A 20,280-nucleotide genomic window follows, 5' to 3' on the forward strand; every position below is an offset into this window, starting at 1 on the left:
AGAGGTAACATTAATAATCTGATATGTTAGACACCTGAAATATTCTTAGTTCTTGTTCTTCAGTTTGTTCCCATAATTGCATATTTCACCCTTTTGTTTTAAATTCATTGATGTGTGTCTGTCACTTAATGCACTATGTTTCATTTTGTCACAACTATGAGGTCAAAAGTTCAGTTTGAATTTGGTTGCTAGAAGTGTACTTTTTGTTGATACTTGATACTGAAACACAATATACATCCCATAGGTTATTCTTGTCTCAAATATTATTCATGTTATAACTAACCAATATTCAACCCATTCTCTTGATTCTCTTAGATGGCATTGGATTTGATTCATCTGTTCTGAAAGAATTAAAGGAACCGTTTTTCTCGCAGAAGTTATTGGTTCTTATTGAAATCCTTTCCACTCGTAGGTTGGTATCGAATGTGTTTCATTCTCTTTTCTTAATTTATGTGAGTTATGGATTGATTTTTATTTATCTAATTTATCATTGAGTTCTTATATTTGATTAGTTCCTTTAGCTACTTAATTTACATTTTTGATAGATTTTAGAAAATGAAAAATTGTATATCCTTCATGCTACGAAATATTTATCTAGCATCCATGGCATGTGTTATTTAGTCAGTTGTTTGTTTTATTCAACCTTGTAATTATCAAAGCTTAGATCTACTTCACCCACAATAGCCATAGATGTTTCACGAGGAACCTTTTCCAATTGCTAAATGGTAAATAAGAGTTCGTCCAATGAATGAACCCTTAATTCTAATAACATTCTATGAAGCACACAAAAACGCCTTTATTAGCTGGGGTAACAATCTGATGGCCCTCATTGCTCAATTCCATTAGTGACTGTTCTCTTATATAGGTCAGAGTTTTGAGGCATTATGAGGGGGAGTTCAATGTTAATAGGATTGACTTTATCCATGTCAGACTGCTAAAATCTCATGTGGCTGGGTGAAGCCTTTCATTTTTGTTTTCTTGTGTTCTTCTAAGGAACCCATTCCCTTTATAACCATCCTTCTATTTCTGGTATTCTATTAAAAAAAAATACAAAACTTTGTAAATTCAAATTTATCCAATGGATGATTCTAGAGAGAGTCCAAACCAAATTATATCTGACAATCTCTTGGACTCTTAGCAGAGAAGGCCGTATACTATTTTTTTAGCATTTAAGTAAATGAAACCCCACAGAATATTTCAGTTCATTTGATTTTTTCAATAGAGAATGATGACATAGTTTATATATGTAGAGAGCCATACCTCTGGACTAAGAGGTTGGCATTCACTATGTTTTGTAATTTTAACAATTCTAAAAAGGCCTGGAATTCTCCAGATATTAGATCAGAAATGCTATATATTTGAAAATTTTCTGATAGGATAAGATAATATATGTATATATCCTTGTTGCTGCAGAAGATTTATATTTGCTATGTAGAGAGAACAGAAGAAAAGAGATTGGGAGAAAAAGAATGAGAGTAGGGATCGTACCAAACTTATTCTCCCTTCTCTACTTTTATATCACATTAATAAAGGTGAAATTACAATAATGCCCTTATACAATATATACTAGATAAATAGACTCTAACAATATTTATTCTTTTTTTTTTTCTCAGGCTACAGCCAAATATGAAGTGTATAATATTCGTGAATAGGATTGTTGTTGCGAGATCCTTGGCATACATACTTGAGAGTTTGAAGTGTCTAGAATTTTGGAAGTGTCATTTCCTTGTAGGGTGTCATGCTCGACTGAAGATTATGTCACGAAAAGTTATAAATTCCATTGTCGAGAAGTTTCGTTCTGGCACGGTATTGCTCCACCTTTATATATAAGATGTTATTAGTAGTTTCTTGATACTGTGTGATTTTGTGAAGTCATGAAAGTTCCTATCCCTTTTTTCATCAACTTCATTTAAACTTTATATGTATGCTTTCGTAAAAAAATTCCTTTAAAATAGTTGTCTACTGTTTTGTAATTTTCGAAGGATTTTAGGCAGGGTGAGAGTATCTTTGTAATAAAATATTTTTTGAAAGAAATTTTTCTAAGCTTCCATACACGGCCTTAGTAAGAGATGATATCCATTAAAAAATAGGACTGGAACTGAGAAACAGAAGACATATCAGGAAAAAACTAAAAAGAAAAAGAAAGAAGAATTACACATCTCAAACTTTATTAGAATTTTTTATGATGTCGTAGTGATGGGCGCCTAATCCAAACCTTTGCTTCCTTGTAGGTTTGGTTGTGCTAACAAAATCATAGGAGTAAGTGATTTAGTTTTGCAAGACTGACAAATATAAACATAAAACATAAAAGAAAAAGAGAAAAAGAAGAAAGATATGTGATAGAGACTAATAATCAAAGGAAGCCTTTTTTTGTTTCCTTTTTGAATTTCCATTTTACTTGGTAACAATGACAGCCATGCATTGAGTGTCTATCACAATTACTAGGATTTCGCACGATATTTTTCAGGAAGATTGAAAAGCAGACAAGTTTGTATACATCTGTACAAGGGTTACTAAATTTTCAAAATCAAAGGCATGTACCCGTATTAAATATCCAAAGCAAGCCCAGAGAATATAAGAGTTCCACAGAGGAGGACTTTAGTACATGGAAAACAAACTTGAATGAATCAAGTGGAGAGAAAAAGCAAATAAAGGAACACGAGAAGAATAACATTTCAAAGAAGTATTGACAAGCCTTCAAAGGGTTTTGCCAATCCCCTTTCTGAAAATCCTTTTTCCTCGTCAGCTTGGAATGTGCTTGTCTTTTTTCCATTGGAAGTTGGAATTGGTTTGGTTTCTTGCCAACCTTTATGGTTCTTTCGTTATCGCTGGTATTTTCATTCTCCAACAATTCTTCCATTGGCCTTCTGCAATTACTATAGGATCACGCAGCCCATAGCTGCATACTCTGACAATCTGATCAATCTTCTGTTTTCGATCTTATTGCTGACTACCAGCTTGATTCTGCCTTTCATTCCAGATTTGTGCCACAATGGTTTTTCCTTCAGTACATTGCACTCGAAATTCAATGATTCTTTGAGCAATAGCCTTTTATTGTCCAGCAATATCATGGAGCTTTCCCATTGCCTTCCTTTTTCAAGTAACCTGAAACGTCTCTGATTTTTTACCCAACATTTCTGGACCTTGAACTTCTTATTCTCCTCCTGAACAGTTCCATTAATTGAAGGACCTTCCATTAGCTTAGTTTTCAAAGCAAGTAATTTTAATTGTGGCAGATATCCTAGTCGAATGGTGAAGCTTGAAATGATGTAGAAGGTCTTTTTTTTTTTTCTTTTTTTTTTCCTCTCTTTCAATATTTATCCTTTTTTACCAAGATAATCCTATTATTTACCTTTTATTTTTGAGTGTTCGCTTAAAAAGCTACACTCACGTACCTTAGACCTCTCGCCTCATGCTATTAAAAGCGTTACTCCAAAAACACTGAATTACTTAAGCCACAAAGGGAGACAATTTGTTTTTCATGCATTCCTGATATTGATATGTTATGCTAGACTTCTCTTCAGACTTAGGCTGGTAATTTCTACTCTTCTGTTGGTTGATTTGGCAGCTGAATCTGCTGGTTGCAACTAAAGTGGGTGAAGAAGGACTTGATATTCAAACATGTTGCCTTGTTATACGCTTTGATCTACCAGAAACTGTTGCCAGCTTTATACAGTCTAGAGGCCGTGCACGAATGCAACAATCTGAGTATGCATTTTTGGTGGACAGGTGCTTCTATTATTTATATTCTGTCTGCAAACCATATTGCTTGGTTCCCAATACTACTTTTCTAAATCAGGTCATTTGTCAATATTTTTAACATTGTAGGGGAAACAAGACTGAGCTAAACTTGATCGAAAATTTTATATCTGATGAGCATCGTATGAACAAAGAAATTACACGTAGGACATCCACAGAGACATTTGAGGATTTGGAGGAAGAAAGATATGAAGTTGTTTCCACTGGTGCCTCTCTCAGGGCGGGAAATAGTGTTTCATTGCTCTACCATTACTGTGCCAAACTTCCTCACGATGAGTATGTTCTTTCTTATCTTGAAATTGGTAAAACCAATTACCCATGCAAGTGTTTTGTTTTAATATTTGTGTGTTGTATACATTGATCTTTATCTGCAGATATTTCAACCCTAAACCGAAGTTCTTTTACTTCGACGATGTAGGGGGGACGGTGTGTCACATTATTCTTCCTTCCAATGCTCCAATTCATCAAGTTGTTAGTCCACCCCATTCTTCAAAAGACACAGCTAAGAAAATTGCTTGTCTGAAAGCATGCCGGGAATTGCATCGATTGGGCGCTCTGACAGACTATCTTTTACCGGGTCAAGATGATGTGGTGGAAGAAAGATTAATGGAGTCTGACAGCTGTGAAGGTTTCTTTAATAACAGCCTTTCATAATTTCTATCAGATAATGCTTCTTTCAGACTATAGTTATTGCTATGTGTTTCTATTGGCAGAGGAGAGTTCACGGGGAGAACTTCATGAGATGCTTATCCCTGCAGCACTTAAAGTACCATGGACTGATTCTGAGAATCATGTCCGTCTTAACTTTTATTTTATACAACTTATTCCTGTTCCAGAGGATAGAGTATACCGGGAATTTGGTCTTTTTCTCAAGGCTCCTCTCCCAAGAGAAGCTGAAACAATGGAACTTGATCTTCATCTGGCTCGTAGAAGAATTGTGAAAACAAAGCTTGTCCCCTTGGAGTGATTGAATTTGATAAAGGAGAGGTAGGCAAGTTGATTCTCAATAGAGTTATTCCATTTCCACTTGCCTTTTTATTTGAGATCTGCTCTTGGCACCCCAACTTCTTCTTGTTACACCCCTATTAAAATTAAATAAAGGTAAATCAATGGTTGAAAATAAGTAAAAGTTGGGGTGCCAACTCTCTCTCTTAGATTTCTGTTTGCTAGATTTAGGATTTTATATGAGACTAATCATAATTGTAAACAACTGCTGAAGTTTTTAAATGTGTTATAATGCTTTGTAGTGTTGACTTATGTAATGTTCGAATGGTGTTTTAATGTTTGATTAGGGTGTGATAAATAATTTAAGAAATTGGGGTGTAGTAAGTAAAATTTGAGGTGCCAATATCAGCTCTCTTTTATTTTCCTAATAATAATTATCTGATGGAGTATATTCTTGTACAGATTGTGCAGGCACAGAATTTCCAAGAAATGTTTCTTAAGATAATCCTTGACCGATCGGAATTTTTTTCTGACTTTGTTTTATTGGGAAAGAACGATTCATCTCAACCATGCTCACCAACCTTCTACTTGTTGCTTCCTGTGAGGCAAAAGGGATGTAAAGATGGATCGACTGTTGATTGGGAGCTTATCAGGAGATGTTTATCATCACCAATTTTCAGAACTCAAAAAACTGCTATTGACAATGGTCTTGTTTGCAATTGCGACTCCTTGATACTTGCTGATGGCCCTGCGAATAAATGTGACATAGTGAATAGTTTGGTATTCACTCCACACAACAAATTATTTTTCTTTGTGGATGGCATTCTTCCTGGAATAGATGCAAACAGCCCATTTTCAAACAATACTTGTTTAACTTATCTAGATCACTACAGCCAAAAGTAAGTTATCTAGCTGCACTTTTTATCTTCCTTTTTAATTGTTCTTTTTTTACTAAGACCTATTCTTGCAAGTGCTGCTACTTCTGTTGTTGTTGTTTTCATTATTGTTTTGTATTTCATTTATGACAAATCGTTTTGGTAAATTAGGAATCCCCTACTGCATCATTTCGTATATTCTTTAAGAATATAACTTCATCTCAAATGTATATTAAATATCATGACTTCAGTTGGTGGTCATAGCTATGACTAGTGGTCAATCTTCACTAGCATAAAAGGTAAAAATCTCGTCTTGAGGCAGTACTTTGGCCAGGAGAAAACTAGTATTGTCTAAACAAAAACATTTAAGACCATTGGGTCAATGTTTTGTTCCAGCTTCAGCTGAAACATTCCAAGGTTTAAACCATGAATAGCAATAAGATTGGCATTTCATCTTCCCATAATTATTTTTCCTGACAGTATAAGATTTATAACACCCGAAGAGAACCAATACAATGAGGAGTTTGAGTGGACATATCTGAAATAAAATCCAAGTGTCACCTTCCTAGGCCGATATTGGGGGAGTGTAAAAAATGATCCTAATCAAACTAGCTGGAGAGTTCACCTCTTTGTTGTTGAACTTTGTTGTGAACCCGAAGTCCCAAGATTACAAGCCATCTGAACTAACCAAGGTATACAGAATGGGCTTGTTTTTAATATATTAGATAAGGAGTATAGTTTAGGCAAAATGGAGCTGGAAAGGGTACTCCTCAGTCCTCACGCCAGCAGTCTCCCTAGAAGTGAACTCTATTTTCTTTTTCAATTTTGTAATCACTCCTTTAGGGTCTGTATGATTGCAGTGTATTTGTTTTCAAGGTATATGAATTCCTTGGAAAAATGGCGATGGAAATGAATTTGGTTGCACCTATGAAAATGTCAAAAAGCAAGTTAGTTTTTAGTTTTGGTGTGTGTGTGGCGGGGGGGGGGGGGGGGGGGGGGGGTTGTGAGGAATAACAGTAGTTGGCAGGAAAACCATTTTCTTGGGATTTGAAACCCAATGGGCCAAGTGAAGATATTCTGGCTTAATTATAGCTGGCAGGACGATTTGTAATCGATGGGCCCAAGCTCAGGTTGTGACAATGTCGCCAATAGCTCTACAAAACAGTTATCGATTGGTTCTCACTTTGAAGGTGGCTTGTAAAAACAAAACAGTTTCAGGTTAGTCAGCTTCATTGGTGTGATTGATAGACTTTCGAGAACTTAAGCGCAAGTGGGTAAGGGTTTAAGGTCAGGCATTTTTATTTTCCTTCCTAGGATGAAACAAATTATGGATGGGAAAATTTTCTAGGGAAAATGCACAATCATACACCTAAAAATCGCATTTTTCCATTGTGGAAGGAGAGTTTGTAAAAATTGGAGCTCCAGTTGAATTAACTTGAAATATAATGTTTTGGTATTTTCATGGTAGTTTTTAGAGATGATACTGATACTTTCACGATAATGGAAATGCTTCCCGACTTGCTACTACTTTTTCAACTAAACAAGTAATTGGGCAAAACTTACATTGATAAATAACAAAAACAAACATTTTCTTTCTTCAAATAATAAATTTGAACTTACTGCATTCTTATGTGATATATCCTATAGTAAATATTTTAACTAACAAAAGAATGTATAATCAGTCAAATACGTTGGTCAATAGTAGCTTATAATATCGCATTTTGATTTTTCCACTTTATTATACTTTTTTATTGGTATGGTTTCTATCTGGCAAATCAGGTTTGACATTCACCTTTCACACCCCAAACAACCATTTCTGAAGGCAAAACAACTTTTTTCTTTGCACAACTTACTCCACAACCGAAGGCTAGAAAATAAAGGTATCTCACAACTTTTTGTAGATTGTAATTTTTCCTTCAAATTTTGTTGAGAATGATACCACTTTCAAGAGTTGTTTACATGCTCATATTTTCTATTGCTGTACATTCTGTGGTGTTTGTTAGGCTGTAATTTTTTATTTTTTTTCCTTTTGTTGTGTGGGTGTATATGGATCCCAAGTTATTAATGTTATTGGGAATAAAAGTAGAAGAGAGAGAACATAAACAACCGATTGCACTTGATGAAATTCCATTACAAAAATATATTAGACCGTTGTGTAGTAAGTATTAATCATCTTTCTTGGAATACCTTGTCGGTTATTTTATCTGACTTTGTAGAAATTTAGAACACATGCAACTGATCTTCATGTAAATCAGATTGCAATCTATATGAATAATTTTTTTTTTTTATTAATGCAAAATAATTCACATTAGCTTGGATACATCAACAAAATAAATGTAACCAAACAATAATGAACTTGCAAAAGAAATTTTGGATCAAAATTCTGCCTTCACCAATACCCTAGTCTTATCAGTAAACTCTTTCTAGTCTTATAAAGGCGACTCAATGGATGAAGAATTTTGAAACTCGAGGTCGAGTTTTTCCCAACCTTGGGGGGGGGGGGGGGGCTGATGTACCAACAGAGATTGCCGAACAGTTTTTAAATCGATGGGAGCATCCAGTGTGCTCCAAATCTGCCCACAAATTAGCCAAATGACCAGAGAATCCATTACGCACTGTAGACTACCTTACTTTATTGCTTATTACCTTTTAAGTTTATTAGTTATTTTATGTTTTGGTTTTGATGGGCATGATTATAACCATAGTAACAATAATCAGCGATTTTTTGAAAAATCCACGTTTAAAACGCGACTTGCATCCCTAACGATTAAAACAGTAAAAAATCACAACTTTTTCCTGTGTAACAAAAATTGCCGACTTTTTCCCGTTTTTTTTTTCACAGGGACAAAATTTTAAACATTTTCTCTCTTTTTCTAAATGTCGTTTTGATGCATAATAGAATTTGGTAATTCATAAATGTAGAAATATGGGATTTGATGATAATAACTTGATTTTATGAATTTCCATTAGATATATATTTTTTCATAACTTTAAATATATTTTTTTATCTTTTATTTTCATAATTTTTTTTCCTGCTTTTTTCTCGTTTTTCTTACCCGTTTGTTCCAAAGTTTTCCCTTGCCGATTTAAACCTGTACTCCGACTTTGTGACCATGGTTATAACATTAATGGCCAGAATTTTAAGTTGTTTAGGCCAACCCTTATAGGTAGTTTGAGAACTCTCTGCAGTGTTTTTTTTTTCTTTCCAGATTTTAAAATAGAACAGAAAGAAAGAATTCTCTGTACCGCCCCTTGGCCTAAACGTTAGGCCCTAGGGTTTTCTAACCCTAGCGTCTTGTCTACTTATTTCTGATCAGTTGTTACTTTAAGTTCTCTCAACTTATGTTGCTGTTTTGCTGGATCCGAGTTTAGTTGCTAATCTCAATTAGATATGAGGTTTTAGCATTCCTCCCCATGAAACGGCATCACATTGATTATGAAGTATGTAATTATTCCACTATTTTTTAGAAACCTGCACAATCCCGGGATTCTAGCTACTAAAACTAAGGTTTCCTCTCTAATTGTGTTCTTTCCAAACTTCTACTTGGTAGGATAGGGCCACCAAATCAACTCCCTATTATCCCATCCTTCTTACCTAGATAGAAACAAATGATGTCGAAGAATGGTGCCTCTTTCCCTCCCACAAAAGTTATAGTGGTCAAACATACATGTAACCAACAGAGGCTATTTATTTTTCTGTTAATGCTTATCGTGCCAAAATGCTTATTTGATTTTATCATCCTCTTTGGACATTGAATCAGTTTATACCAAGTTTTGATTTGTCGATTCTAACACTTTTTTCTTAATTAGCAATTATTATCATTCATTGGATCATTTTAAATTATTTGTTTCTTGGTGTTTTAAATTGTTTTAGCAGAGGCACATGAACTGAAGGAACACTTTGTAGAGTTACCTCCTGAACTTTGTTCGTTGAAAGTAATTGGTTTTTCTAAAGATATTGGGAGCTCCTTGTCCTTGTTACCTTCAATAATGCATCGGCTGGAAAACTTACTTGTAGCAATAGAGTTGAAGGCTCACTTTTCAGCTTCTTTCCCAGAGGGATCTCAAATTACTTCCCATCGTGTAAGTCCTTTTGAAATAATATTTCAAGTGTCCTGTTCGACAGCTTATGTTAGGGGTGCCAATGGGTACCTATTTAACCGAAACCGAACCAGAACGGAAAACCCCCGTTCCGGTTTCCTTTTTATTGGAACCAATTAAAGCCGGGTCTAAAATGGAACCAAACCGATAGGAACTGGAACCGTTAGGTTCTATCCAACGGGTACCGGCAAGTAACTGGAACTGATTTATTGTCACTTCTTTTTATACTAAAGATGGTTTAAGGTATTATTTTATTTCAAAATTAATGCATGTTATATAGAACTCTTCAATTTTTTTTTGATAGGTAAAGATAAAATCATTCAAGAGAAAAAAAAACGGAGGTCGAGTAGACCATCCGAAAGAAAACATTACAAACCTAACAAAGGGCAGCCACAGTAAAAAAAAGCTGGAAAAGAAAAAAAAAACGCTGGAGTTACCCCATACTTACATTGCACACCCGATTGTTCCTTTCCTTCCAAATCAGCCAGCACAATGCAAACGGAAGTAAATCCCACAACAACCGCTTTGCCTTTGTAAGATACTTACCCCACTCCATCCAACTATCCATCAATACTTTCATCAAGTTAGGCAAGCAACCCACCACCCCAAACAATTTTAGATAATGGCTCCAAATCTTGTAACCATAACGGCAATGTAAGAACAAATGATTTGCTGATTCCCTATCTACTTGACAAAGACTACAAAAATTTGTTAAGGAGAAACCTCTATTTCTCAACAAATCGGTGGTCGGCAATCTTCCAAGCGTAGCGAGCCACATAAAATTGAAATCTTTGAAGGGATGTTTGTTCTCCAAACCACGGGACATGGAAAGCTAAGATCGCCAACTTGGGCTCCCAAAGAATAAAAAGACCGCACCGTAAAATTTCCATCTTTAGATCCATCCCACAATCGTTTGTCTTCCATATTTAGATCAAGTTGTGCCGCCTCTACACATTCTGTAAAACTCGCCAAACTTTCAAACTCCCAATCATTAAAAGAACGTCTAAACCCATAGTCCCAACTAATCCCTTCCCCCTCTCTATGAATAAAAGAAAAGATGAATTCTCCTTTTTTCGAGGAAATCTCGTATAACTCCGGGAATGAAAGATTCAAAGCCCGATCTCCACACCACTAGTCCTCCCAAAACCTTACTCTGTCCCCCCTTCCCTGCTTTAAATTTAAATTACTTTCAAAACATCAGAAGTCTCCTCATAATGCCTTTCCATACTCCACACCTGTATGCCTCTTTAACATCGCCGCTTTAAATTTAACTTTCTTTCGAAACAGCGGAAGTCTCTTCAATTTTTCATATAAACTATGGATTGAAGCTTAAAATAAGCTATCTTCTAAAAAATTATTACTTTTAAAGACGATAAATTTTTATTTTTGAAAAAAATCATTAACTTATAGCTTTAGTATAACAAATTATAACTAAGTTAATAATTTTGTAGATAATATGCCAAATTTTTTAGAGGAATTTTTTTAATAATGATTTGAAATACTTTTTTGATAATTCGCTTCTTGAATCGAAACTGATGGATGCCCGTGTTTTTTGGTGGTTTCGGTTCCATTTATTTTGGAACTGGAACCAACAATAACAGGAACCGGAAAAAATAGAATGGTCATGGTTCTAAGTGCCATAGGAATCGCATTGACACCTCTTGCTTATATATTATGGTTATTCTGTCATAAAATTTTTATGTCAGAGAGCATTTTTATTGGTATATAGCTGAAATTTATATGCTGGTAACAGTAGAAAAATTATATTGCAGGTCCTTGAAGCATTGACTACAGAAAAATGCTTGGAGCGCTTTTCTCTTGAAAGGCTTGAAGTACTTGGAGATGCATTCCTCAAGTATGCAGTTGGGAGGCACCTTTTTCTTTTGCATGAAGCCCTCGATGAGGGGCAACTGACCCGGAAGCGTTCTAGTATTGTGAATAATTTAAATTTGTACAAGCTAGCAACTAAGAGTAAATTACAGGTAATATCTGAATTTCATAATATGATCTTTAAGTTTGGAAATACTTTATTTTATAAGCCATGCGTTAAATTTCAATCAGCCTAGAAATGGTAATATTATGTGGATATTAATACAATTTTCATGGAAATATTGTGAAATGATGAAAATGTTAAAGGAAGTTCTCATTTAACTTATAGTAAATGATAAAAGAGACATGAAAATACACTCATAAATCATCAAATTACAATAAACAACAATAAGGAATGTGGAAATGAAGCTCAAGAGCATTCTGCTACATGTTGGCACATGTATAGAAGACCCCAACAACCTAAAAAAATTGTATTCTACATGGAAATGAAATACAACTTAATATCTATGACACTTGCTTAAATGAATGAATTTTTAAGTACTACATTATTTCATTATTGTCTATATATAATTGTTATTTTTAAATATTTATGAATAAATTACAAATGTATCCAGCTAATTAGAACATAGATGACTGTATGTGTAATTGATTATATGAACGTGCTAATCATATTTCAATTCTACTAATGAGTGAATAATTTTTGTAATTTACAAGTCCATTCCACAATAATTTATGTTTTATTTATTTTTATAAATTTTACTAATATTTTTGGAATAATTTAAAAATATATATCTTAATCGACTTGGTACTTTTTATTAAAATATTTCCATTGGAATCTTGCATTTTATACCTGAAATTCGACTTCTGTTGTTTATCAAAAATAATTTCATTGAAATCTTGCATTTTTATACTTAAAATTTGATTATTTCAGTCGAAATTTATTGTTCACCAAAATACTTCACAAAATGATTAGTAATTTCCATCTAAACTGTCGGTAAAAAACCTTGTGGAAATGCATATATTTTGTGGAAATATGTCGAAATTTTATACTATGCGTTGAATGAAATCCTAAGTGAAGATGAGAGGAAAAGAAAAAGAAAGAAAAGAAAACTAGAGGAGAGAAAGAGTTGTCTATTCCGACCATCTTCACTTATATATTTTAAAAGAATATGTAAAAATAACAATCACAGTTATAACTCCCCAAATTATATAAAAGACCATTCAGCCAAATAACTCAACACCATCCCTCAATGATTTGGGGATGTCTGGATGATATCAATGTGGGGTTTGGTGATTTATTATTGTAATTTAATATGGGAATTGATGATGTAATAGAAGAACACCACGTAGTAGGAACAACCATGGTCTTAACCCTAGTCCCATTTTTTCCCTTCCCGACTTATTCCGAAACCCCAACTTGATGACTCATTATGTTCGAGTAGAAATCTGTTGTAAAGGTATTATCTTCAAACCTTTAAGCCTTTTTCTTTTTATTGAACAACTTCTTCCTGACAAATAAATCTTATTAAATGTATTATGTTATTAATTCGACTTTAACTGCTGTGTGTAAATGTCCAAATTTCAGGTGTACATACGTGACGAACAATTTGAACCCAGCCAGTTCTTTGCATTGGGGCGTGCTTGTACAGTAATCTGCAATAATGATACAAAGATAGCTATTCATTCTAAACAAGAAAAAGGAAATGTAGCTTCTGGAGTAGATACCAACAATGTGAAATGCAGTATGGGCCACCACTGGTTACACAAGAAAACTATTGCTGATGTGGTGGAATCCCTTATTGGAGCATTCATAGTTGACAGTGGTTTCAAAGCTGCAATTGCATTTCTCAAATGGATTGGTATACAAGTGGACTTCGAAGCTTCACAAGTTTCTAAAATATGCACTGCAAGCAAAAGCTACATGTTACTCGCTGATCTGATAGACACAGCTTCCCTGGAAAAATTGTTAGGTTACAGGTTCCTGCATAAAGGTTTGCTTGTACAGGCTTTTGTGCACCCTTCTTACAACAGACACTCGGGAGGCTGTTATCAGGTTTGCATTTTGGTTTTCCGTATTAAATGTAAAATAAATGAAATGACATGTCTTTCTGCTATATGATTTAATACAGAATTACCAAACGGCACAGTAAAATTGAAAAATTACCAAAATGGCACACGTCATTTTAGTTCCGAAAATGGTAAACTACCATTTTCGGAATTAATTTTTTTTCCTATTCTATAAAACAGTTAGTACTTTCCCTGTTTTAGTTTCAGTGAGACAGTTAAAAAAAAGTTTAATTTTATAAAACAGTGAATTCTTTTCTCCACTTCAACAAAAATATTTTAATTCCGAAAATGGTAAATTACCGATTTCAGAATTAAAATGATCAGTGTCGTTTTGGTAAATTTTCATCTTTCAGTGCATGTTTTGGTAAATCACCCATGATTTAAACCAGTTTTCGATGCATTCTATGCCATGTTGTGTGACACTATTTGTGCTTGAACCAGAGACTGGAGTTTCTTGGAGATGCTGTCTTGGATTATTTAATAACATCATATCTGTATTCAGTTTACCCAAAGCTGAAGCCTGGCCAGTTGACTGATTTGAGATCAGCGACTGTAAATAATAATTCCTTTGCTCATGTGGCAGTAGGCCGATCCTTCCATAAGTATCTTCTCAGTGAATCCAATAACCTCTCTGAAGCAGTCCAAAAATTCGTGAATTTTGCTGAGGCATCTGTTTCGGGAAAAAAACTACAGGAGGGGCCAACATGTCCAAAGGTAAGTATCGTGTACCAAAATCCCATTGTGTGTCATATAAGTAGCTTAATATCCCTTTAAGATACCAAAAATAAATTTGCCAAAACACTTCTTTACCCAGGCATTGCCTGCATTTTCACCTAAGCTATCAGCCCTAAATTTTTTTGTTTATCACCCCCTAATATTTGATACATAGATGTGATATGATTAGGATATGGGACCAAATGCAGATACAACAAAGATAGAACACTTGTTTTGAACTATATTAGTTAATGTCTATGCTTTGTACAGCATCTGTTTTGTGGAATGGTGGAAGAGAATATTTAGAACTCCACTCCACCCCTAATTTGAATTCTATTAATCTTTAGTCTTCCCCTTATATATTCGGTCCTGGGTTGTAATCTAACATTGATTATTCATGTATGGTGAGAGGTGAGTATGGGGTTATTATAAACACCATTGCTCACTGTTTTTCCTTGATAAAATTACTTAATAATCCCTGGCACCAACTCTTCTTTCAATTTAGTCCTTAAGACTTTTGCTGGATTTACTAAATGGACTATTTTGATAACCCCCAAAAGTCAAGGACTAAATTGAAAGAAAAGTCAGCATCAGGGACTATTAAGTAATTCCCCCCCCCCCCCCCTTTTTTTTCCTTTTCTGAAGATGAAGAAAGCTCTGCTGTTTTGCTCCATGAATATAGGCAATCTTGCCAAACCACGTAAATCTATCTGTCTTGTGTGATTGCTCTATTTTTTCTTCCCTCTTTTCTTTATTCTTCAGATTTTTTGCACCGTATTTTTCATGACATGGGTTGCGATAGAAAATATATATTTGAACTTTTTCATTATCATAATAAATTTCCACGTATAAAAAAAAAAGCTACATTTACATTGAACTACTTCTGAGCTTTGATCATTTGCTTTGGTTTCTCTATTTCCTTGTATTTATTTTACAATCGATCATTGTAATGGCAATGTGTCTCGATGTTCTCTTCATTTTATAAATTTATTTTAAGGATCTTAATCATAATTTATTAACTCAGGCCTTGGGTGACTTAGTGGAATCTTCGGTTGGTGCCATACTTCTTGATACTGGATTCAATTTAAAGCAGATTTGGAGAATCATGCTAGCCTTCTTTGATCCAATCATGAGCTTCTCAAGTTTACAGATTAATCCCATTAGAGAACTCCAAGAACTTTGTCAATCTCGTAAATGGGACTTGGAGTTTCCAAGTTCAAAGATAGGAGGAAATTTCAAAGTCGAAGGACGTGTGCATGGGGTAGTTCTTCCGTCAACTGTTTCTGCAACCAATCCAAGCAAAAAAACTGCTACTAGAATGGTAGCACGAGAAATATTTTCCATATTGAAGGTAATTCTACCACCATACATTCGTATATTGTTCTATTATTTCATTCTTATATGCTCTTTTTGATAGCCTATGAATCTTATTTGTTGCCAATTTTTTTTTTTACCCAATTTTTTCGAGTGAATGTGATTTCTAGTAAAAGTTGTGTAGGTTGGACTTGAGAAAATTCCTTCCTGCACTGATTTGGTAGTGCTCACAGCTCCAAGTTAGGTCAAAGCCGCATATGATGCGTCAACCCATGGTTTCAAATATGTATATGAAAATAATTATAATTTTTATTTTTTTTTAAATGAGGCAGATTAGAAGAAGTTTGTCATAAAACCATATTTTATTTATATAATATTAATTTAAATTCTAAAAAATAATTATTTTAATTAAAATATACACAATCCCAGTTGACTCGGATGAGTCATCTCGTTTATCTCATGAGATTCCCACTCAAAGAATGGTTATAAGATACTTGACTGATGAAAAAAGAGAGTTACTATTGCCACACTAACTTTTACTAACGCCACACCAACTCTGCCATTCTTTTGGTGATTTGCATAGGATTTGGCATGGCATTAGTAAAAGTTGGTGTGGCAATAGCAGCTCTAAAAAAAAGTCTAATTACACGGAAATAAGAAGTGATAGACCCAAACTACTTCCTCTTTCATTGAAGCATCTCTCATCAAAATTTATCTAATGTATTCAATCCTGTAATATATTTAAAAGGGTCTTTGTAATTTAAAATATTATGTGAAGTGATTTTGAAGATAATATAATAGAAATTTATAATTTTAGAAACTTAATTAAAGTGTCGTGATACTCGTGGATTGTAATTTTATATTGTGCAGATTTTTTTTTTTAGTTTTATTATTATTTTCGCCAAAATATAGAAGGATGTATCCATTTTATCTTCAAAATTAATTAATTAATATTTACTGCGATTCTCACGAGTCTGACGTGGGATGTGCACATAATCATAGATGTGTTTTCTCACTATACAAGTAAAAATTATTTACAGCTCCACGTCAGAATTATGAGAATCACTGTACATCTTATGTCACCCCAGCACGACGCTACTTTTAATTACAACTTGGACGACACCATATTATAGACCCGGCCCATCAAGGAAATTATAAGGAGATATGGTTGGCATTAATTCTTTGGATTATGGCTTACGTGGCATGTATGAAAAGTCTTTTGAGTTATATGGGCATTGGTTAGTGTTTAAAATTATAGAAATATCTTTTTATTTAATATTACAAAATTCTTTAATAAACATTTTAAATTATAAAAAGGTCCTTTTGATTATAATAGTAATTTAGAATGAAAGGTTAATTTTTTAATTAAAAAAATTACAATCATCCAATTTTTTTACATATGGGTTTTACGATAAATTAGCTATTCCAAAAAAAAAACAAAAAGAGACAGGTAAGCATTAGGAAGACCTTTTCTAGTGCCACGTGTGGCCTAAACACGAAATTTAAATACGTAGTTTTGAGAGAAGAGTCCCAGGTGGAGGATTGGACCCTCCTCCCACATCTCAACACATGCCAAGCCGTTTCACATTCTCTCGGATTTGATGGAGGAAGAACGCAACAGCTCTCCAGCAAAAGAAACAACTGGAAATCTTAGAGATGTAATCTCAATAGGTTTTGCGAACACAATCAATCAGATTAAAATTTTGAATTTTTTTTTTTTTAATATATGACGTATTATAGAAACTCCATTGGAGTTTACAAGTTTTAATATGGCGATTGTATTTGGTAGGATTTTTTTTTTTTTCAAAATTATATGTTATTGCACCAAAAATGCCGATTCAAAGAGACCCTCCCCAATGTTGTTGAATAGGATGTTAATGCTGACGTTTTTCTGTGTATTTTTTGGAGATTTTTTTGTTTGTTTGTTTTGTTTTGAAGATTAGATTGATACCCAGTTCCCACATTTCATCAACTAGTGTCTAACTCTATCCTATCTTTTCTCTGTGTTTCTATGTTAGAATTTTACTTTATTTTCTTTGATTTTTGGTTGGTAACCCTAGAATTGTACCTGTGAACAAGGTTTAAAATACCGTTTCTATTGAATATTTGGGTAAATGAAAAAACCGATGGATTTCCGAAATATTCGAGGCCAATGTTTCGTATCGGTACCAATATGTATTATGATACTGTCTGATATTTTAAATCATGTCTGTGACAACAATGTTGCAAATTTGAACCACTAAGAAATATGGGTTTTGACCCTCTTCTCTGAAATCTAGATTTTTTTTATTGTGGTCCCAGTTGTTTATCTTTGTTGTTGAGGAGTTCTTTTTTGTGTAGGCTCAAGGTTATAGGCCCAAAAAAGGTAAAACATTGCAGGAAACTTTGAAATCAAGTAACAAGCAAGAAGCTATGCTTATTGGCTTCGACGAAACACCCTCACAAATGGTTGATATCGATCCCATTGAACTACAAAATCTGGAGATACGAGATGTTTCCCTCTCAGCTTCCAGTAGCCGTACTTCCAACTCTAATGCCATGAATATAGAGTCTACCAATGTGAGGGGGTCCACATCTCTACCCGAAGCATCAGTTACGCCTCGTGATGTAACCATTGAAGATAGTAGCTACGATACTGACTCGCAGACGTCAGGTATCATTCTAAAAAATGTGGTTGCATTGAATCATAGTGATAAATTTTCCGATTTTTTTGAAAAAAGTCACAATTAATATATGATTCTTTTAATCCTGACTTATTCACTAAGCTTTAAAATTTCCATTTTTACATTACATCTAATATTAACATTTGTAATTTTGTCTAATGTTACGTTTAATATATGAAATATACATTTTATATTATCCATAAGTTTATGGTATATTTTTATTTTTCCTAGTCTTTTTCCCCAAATTTATCCATTTTTGAATATTTTTCCCTTGTCGAATTTTCCTGAATACTGACTTCGTCACTACACATGGAATGGAATTGTGTACTACAAATTAACTTAGTATATAGAAGTGAATCTTTACTAGTTTCCAATGCGATTTTGCCCTACATCTAACGTTGGTTCTTACTCTAGGTACTTCGTACAAGGGAACAGCAAAATCTCGTTTATTTGAAATTTGTGCTGCCAACTATTGGAGTCGACCAATGTTTGAATGCTGCAAAGAGGAAGGACTACCCCACTTGAAGATGTAAGTCCATAAATGGTCACTGTTAACATCCCCTGTTTATGTTTGAAGAAATGCCTGAATGAAAGCTTTATTTATCTTTTCTTATCTTCAAAAGTGTTAGGGTTTAAGTGCTGGGTTGTGTCGTCTCAATTTTATTTGATAGAAAGTCAAGTCAACCTAGTGAAACTAAAGACTCAATCCTGATATCTTTTCAAACCATTAATATTATAGTAAATAGCTTTAGATATAGTTTAGTAGAGGTTAATATTAGAAATAGGTAGTTTCTTTATATGTTTATTTCTATTTTACCATTGTTAGTTTTCTATGTAAGGGCATTTATGTCCATTCTCTTTTTAGTTAATATATATATATATATGTCAAGCTCTCATTATGAGACTTGAGAATTCTCTTCTACAATTCTTCTGTTAAATATATGTAGCAGAAAAATACTTAGGTGTAAATAGTGAGATAGTAGACTGCCACTTTGGCCAACATGATGCACATGTAGAAGGATTGACACCCACCACTAAATGACCCAGCCTCAGTGATCTCCTCGGACGATAATTAATCCAATTGAATCTCTTTCAGAAAGCTCTTTTAGTTGGTTTGGAAAGATATGGAAAATAACCTTAGATAAAATCCAACATAGAAGACGGTAGATATGTTTCTCAACAAAAAAATTTGAAAAACACTTTCCTTACTAAGTAAGATTTGAAATCTTACTTAGGGTTGTTTGGCCCACACGGATTACCCCATTGGCAATCCAACACCACAGCCTTCTAGATTTCATGGAAAAACTCGTATTAAAAAAAAAACTGTTTTGAGCTTCATAAAAGGTATTGAAAATGGATGGCTACTAAACTCTCACATTTAAAATTAAAATTCAATGGTGAAAAATAACTTTCTTTTAATTATGTTTTCAAAGTTCTTAAAGTTTTGTCCTCTACATCTCTGTTGCATTGGATAATGTTTATGGAGGCCACAATGTGAGGTCACAACCCAAGGAACTTACTGCATTGAATCCACACCTTGATCTTCCAACCATTATATTCTTCCATCTATTAGTATTATGTAGTTTGATGCCTTGCAATCACTGAAAATGAATTTTTTGCAGGTTCACCATCAAGGTTACTGTTATAATAGAAGAAGCTTCGAATACTGTATTAGAGTGCTTTGGAGAACCTCGATCGAAGAAGAAAGCTGCAGCTGAACATGCCGCAGAAGGGGCATTATGGTACTTACATCACCAAGGTTTCTTAGTTAAGTTTAAGTAAGATTTTACCCAACCCCATAAACTAATTTAAATGTCTAATCCGGGCTTTAAGTTATCGGTTCTTGCTAAGAGATTGTAAAAGACTCAATGATGCAAAAAGACCAATATACCATCTGCTGATTATAGAAGGGTACTTCATATTAGCCTTTGCTATCATTCTGCCAGTTACCATATTGTGATTAATATATATACATTTTTTTTATAAATAAAATGTGAAGAATCTGATTGTTT

The 20,280-nt window shown here is 33.9% G+C and overlaps 1 protein-coding gene across 1 annotated transcript in view; it reads left to right on the top strand.

Moving 5' to 3' along the window:
- The window catches only part of LOC147392679 (endoribonuclease Dicer homolog 4-like), a 35,080-nt gene extending 14,800 nt beyond the window's left edge, over nucleotides 1-20,280 (top strand). Inside the window, 17 exon segments of the mRNA XM_086455184.1 lie at nucleotides 316-412; nucleotides 1,614-1,806; nucleotides 3,569-3,729; nucleotides 3,829-4,035; nucleotides 4,134-4,387; nucleotides 4,473-4,715; nucleotides 4,718-4,746; nucleotides 5,167-5,603; nucleotides 7,359-7,459; nucleotides 9,454-9,662; nucleotides 11,453-11,662; nucleotides 13,096-13,563; nucleotides 14,019-14,291; nucleotides 15,316-15,642; nucleotides 17,946-18,258; nucleotides 18,683-18,797; nucleotides 19,891-20,280. Coding sequence (XP_086311310.1) covers nucleotides 316-412; nucleotides 1,614-1,806; nucleotides 3,569-3,729; nucleotides 3,829-4,035; nucleotides 4,134-4,387; nucleotides 4,473-4,715; nucleotides 4,718-4,746; nucleotides 5,167-5,603; nucleotides 7,359-7,459; nucleotides 9,454-9,662; nucleotides 11,453-11,662; nucleotides 13,096-13,563; nucleotides 14,019-14,291; nucleotides 15,316-15,642; nucleotides 17,946-18,258; nucleotides 18,683-18,797; nucleotides 19,891-20,050 — 3,797 coding nt within the window. The 3' untranslated portion in view covers nucleotides 20,051-20,280.

The sequence above is a fragment of the Akebia trifoliata genome, chromosome 10, assembly GCF_017979445.1.
Source record: "Akebia trifoliata isolate Shusen 1 chromosome 10, ASM1797944v1, whole genome shotgun sequence".
Taxonomy (NCBI): Eukaryota; Viridiplantae; Streptophyta; class Magnoliopsida; order Ranunculales; family Lardizabalaceae; genus Akebia; species Akebia trifoliata.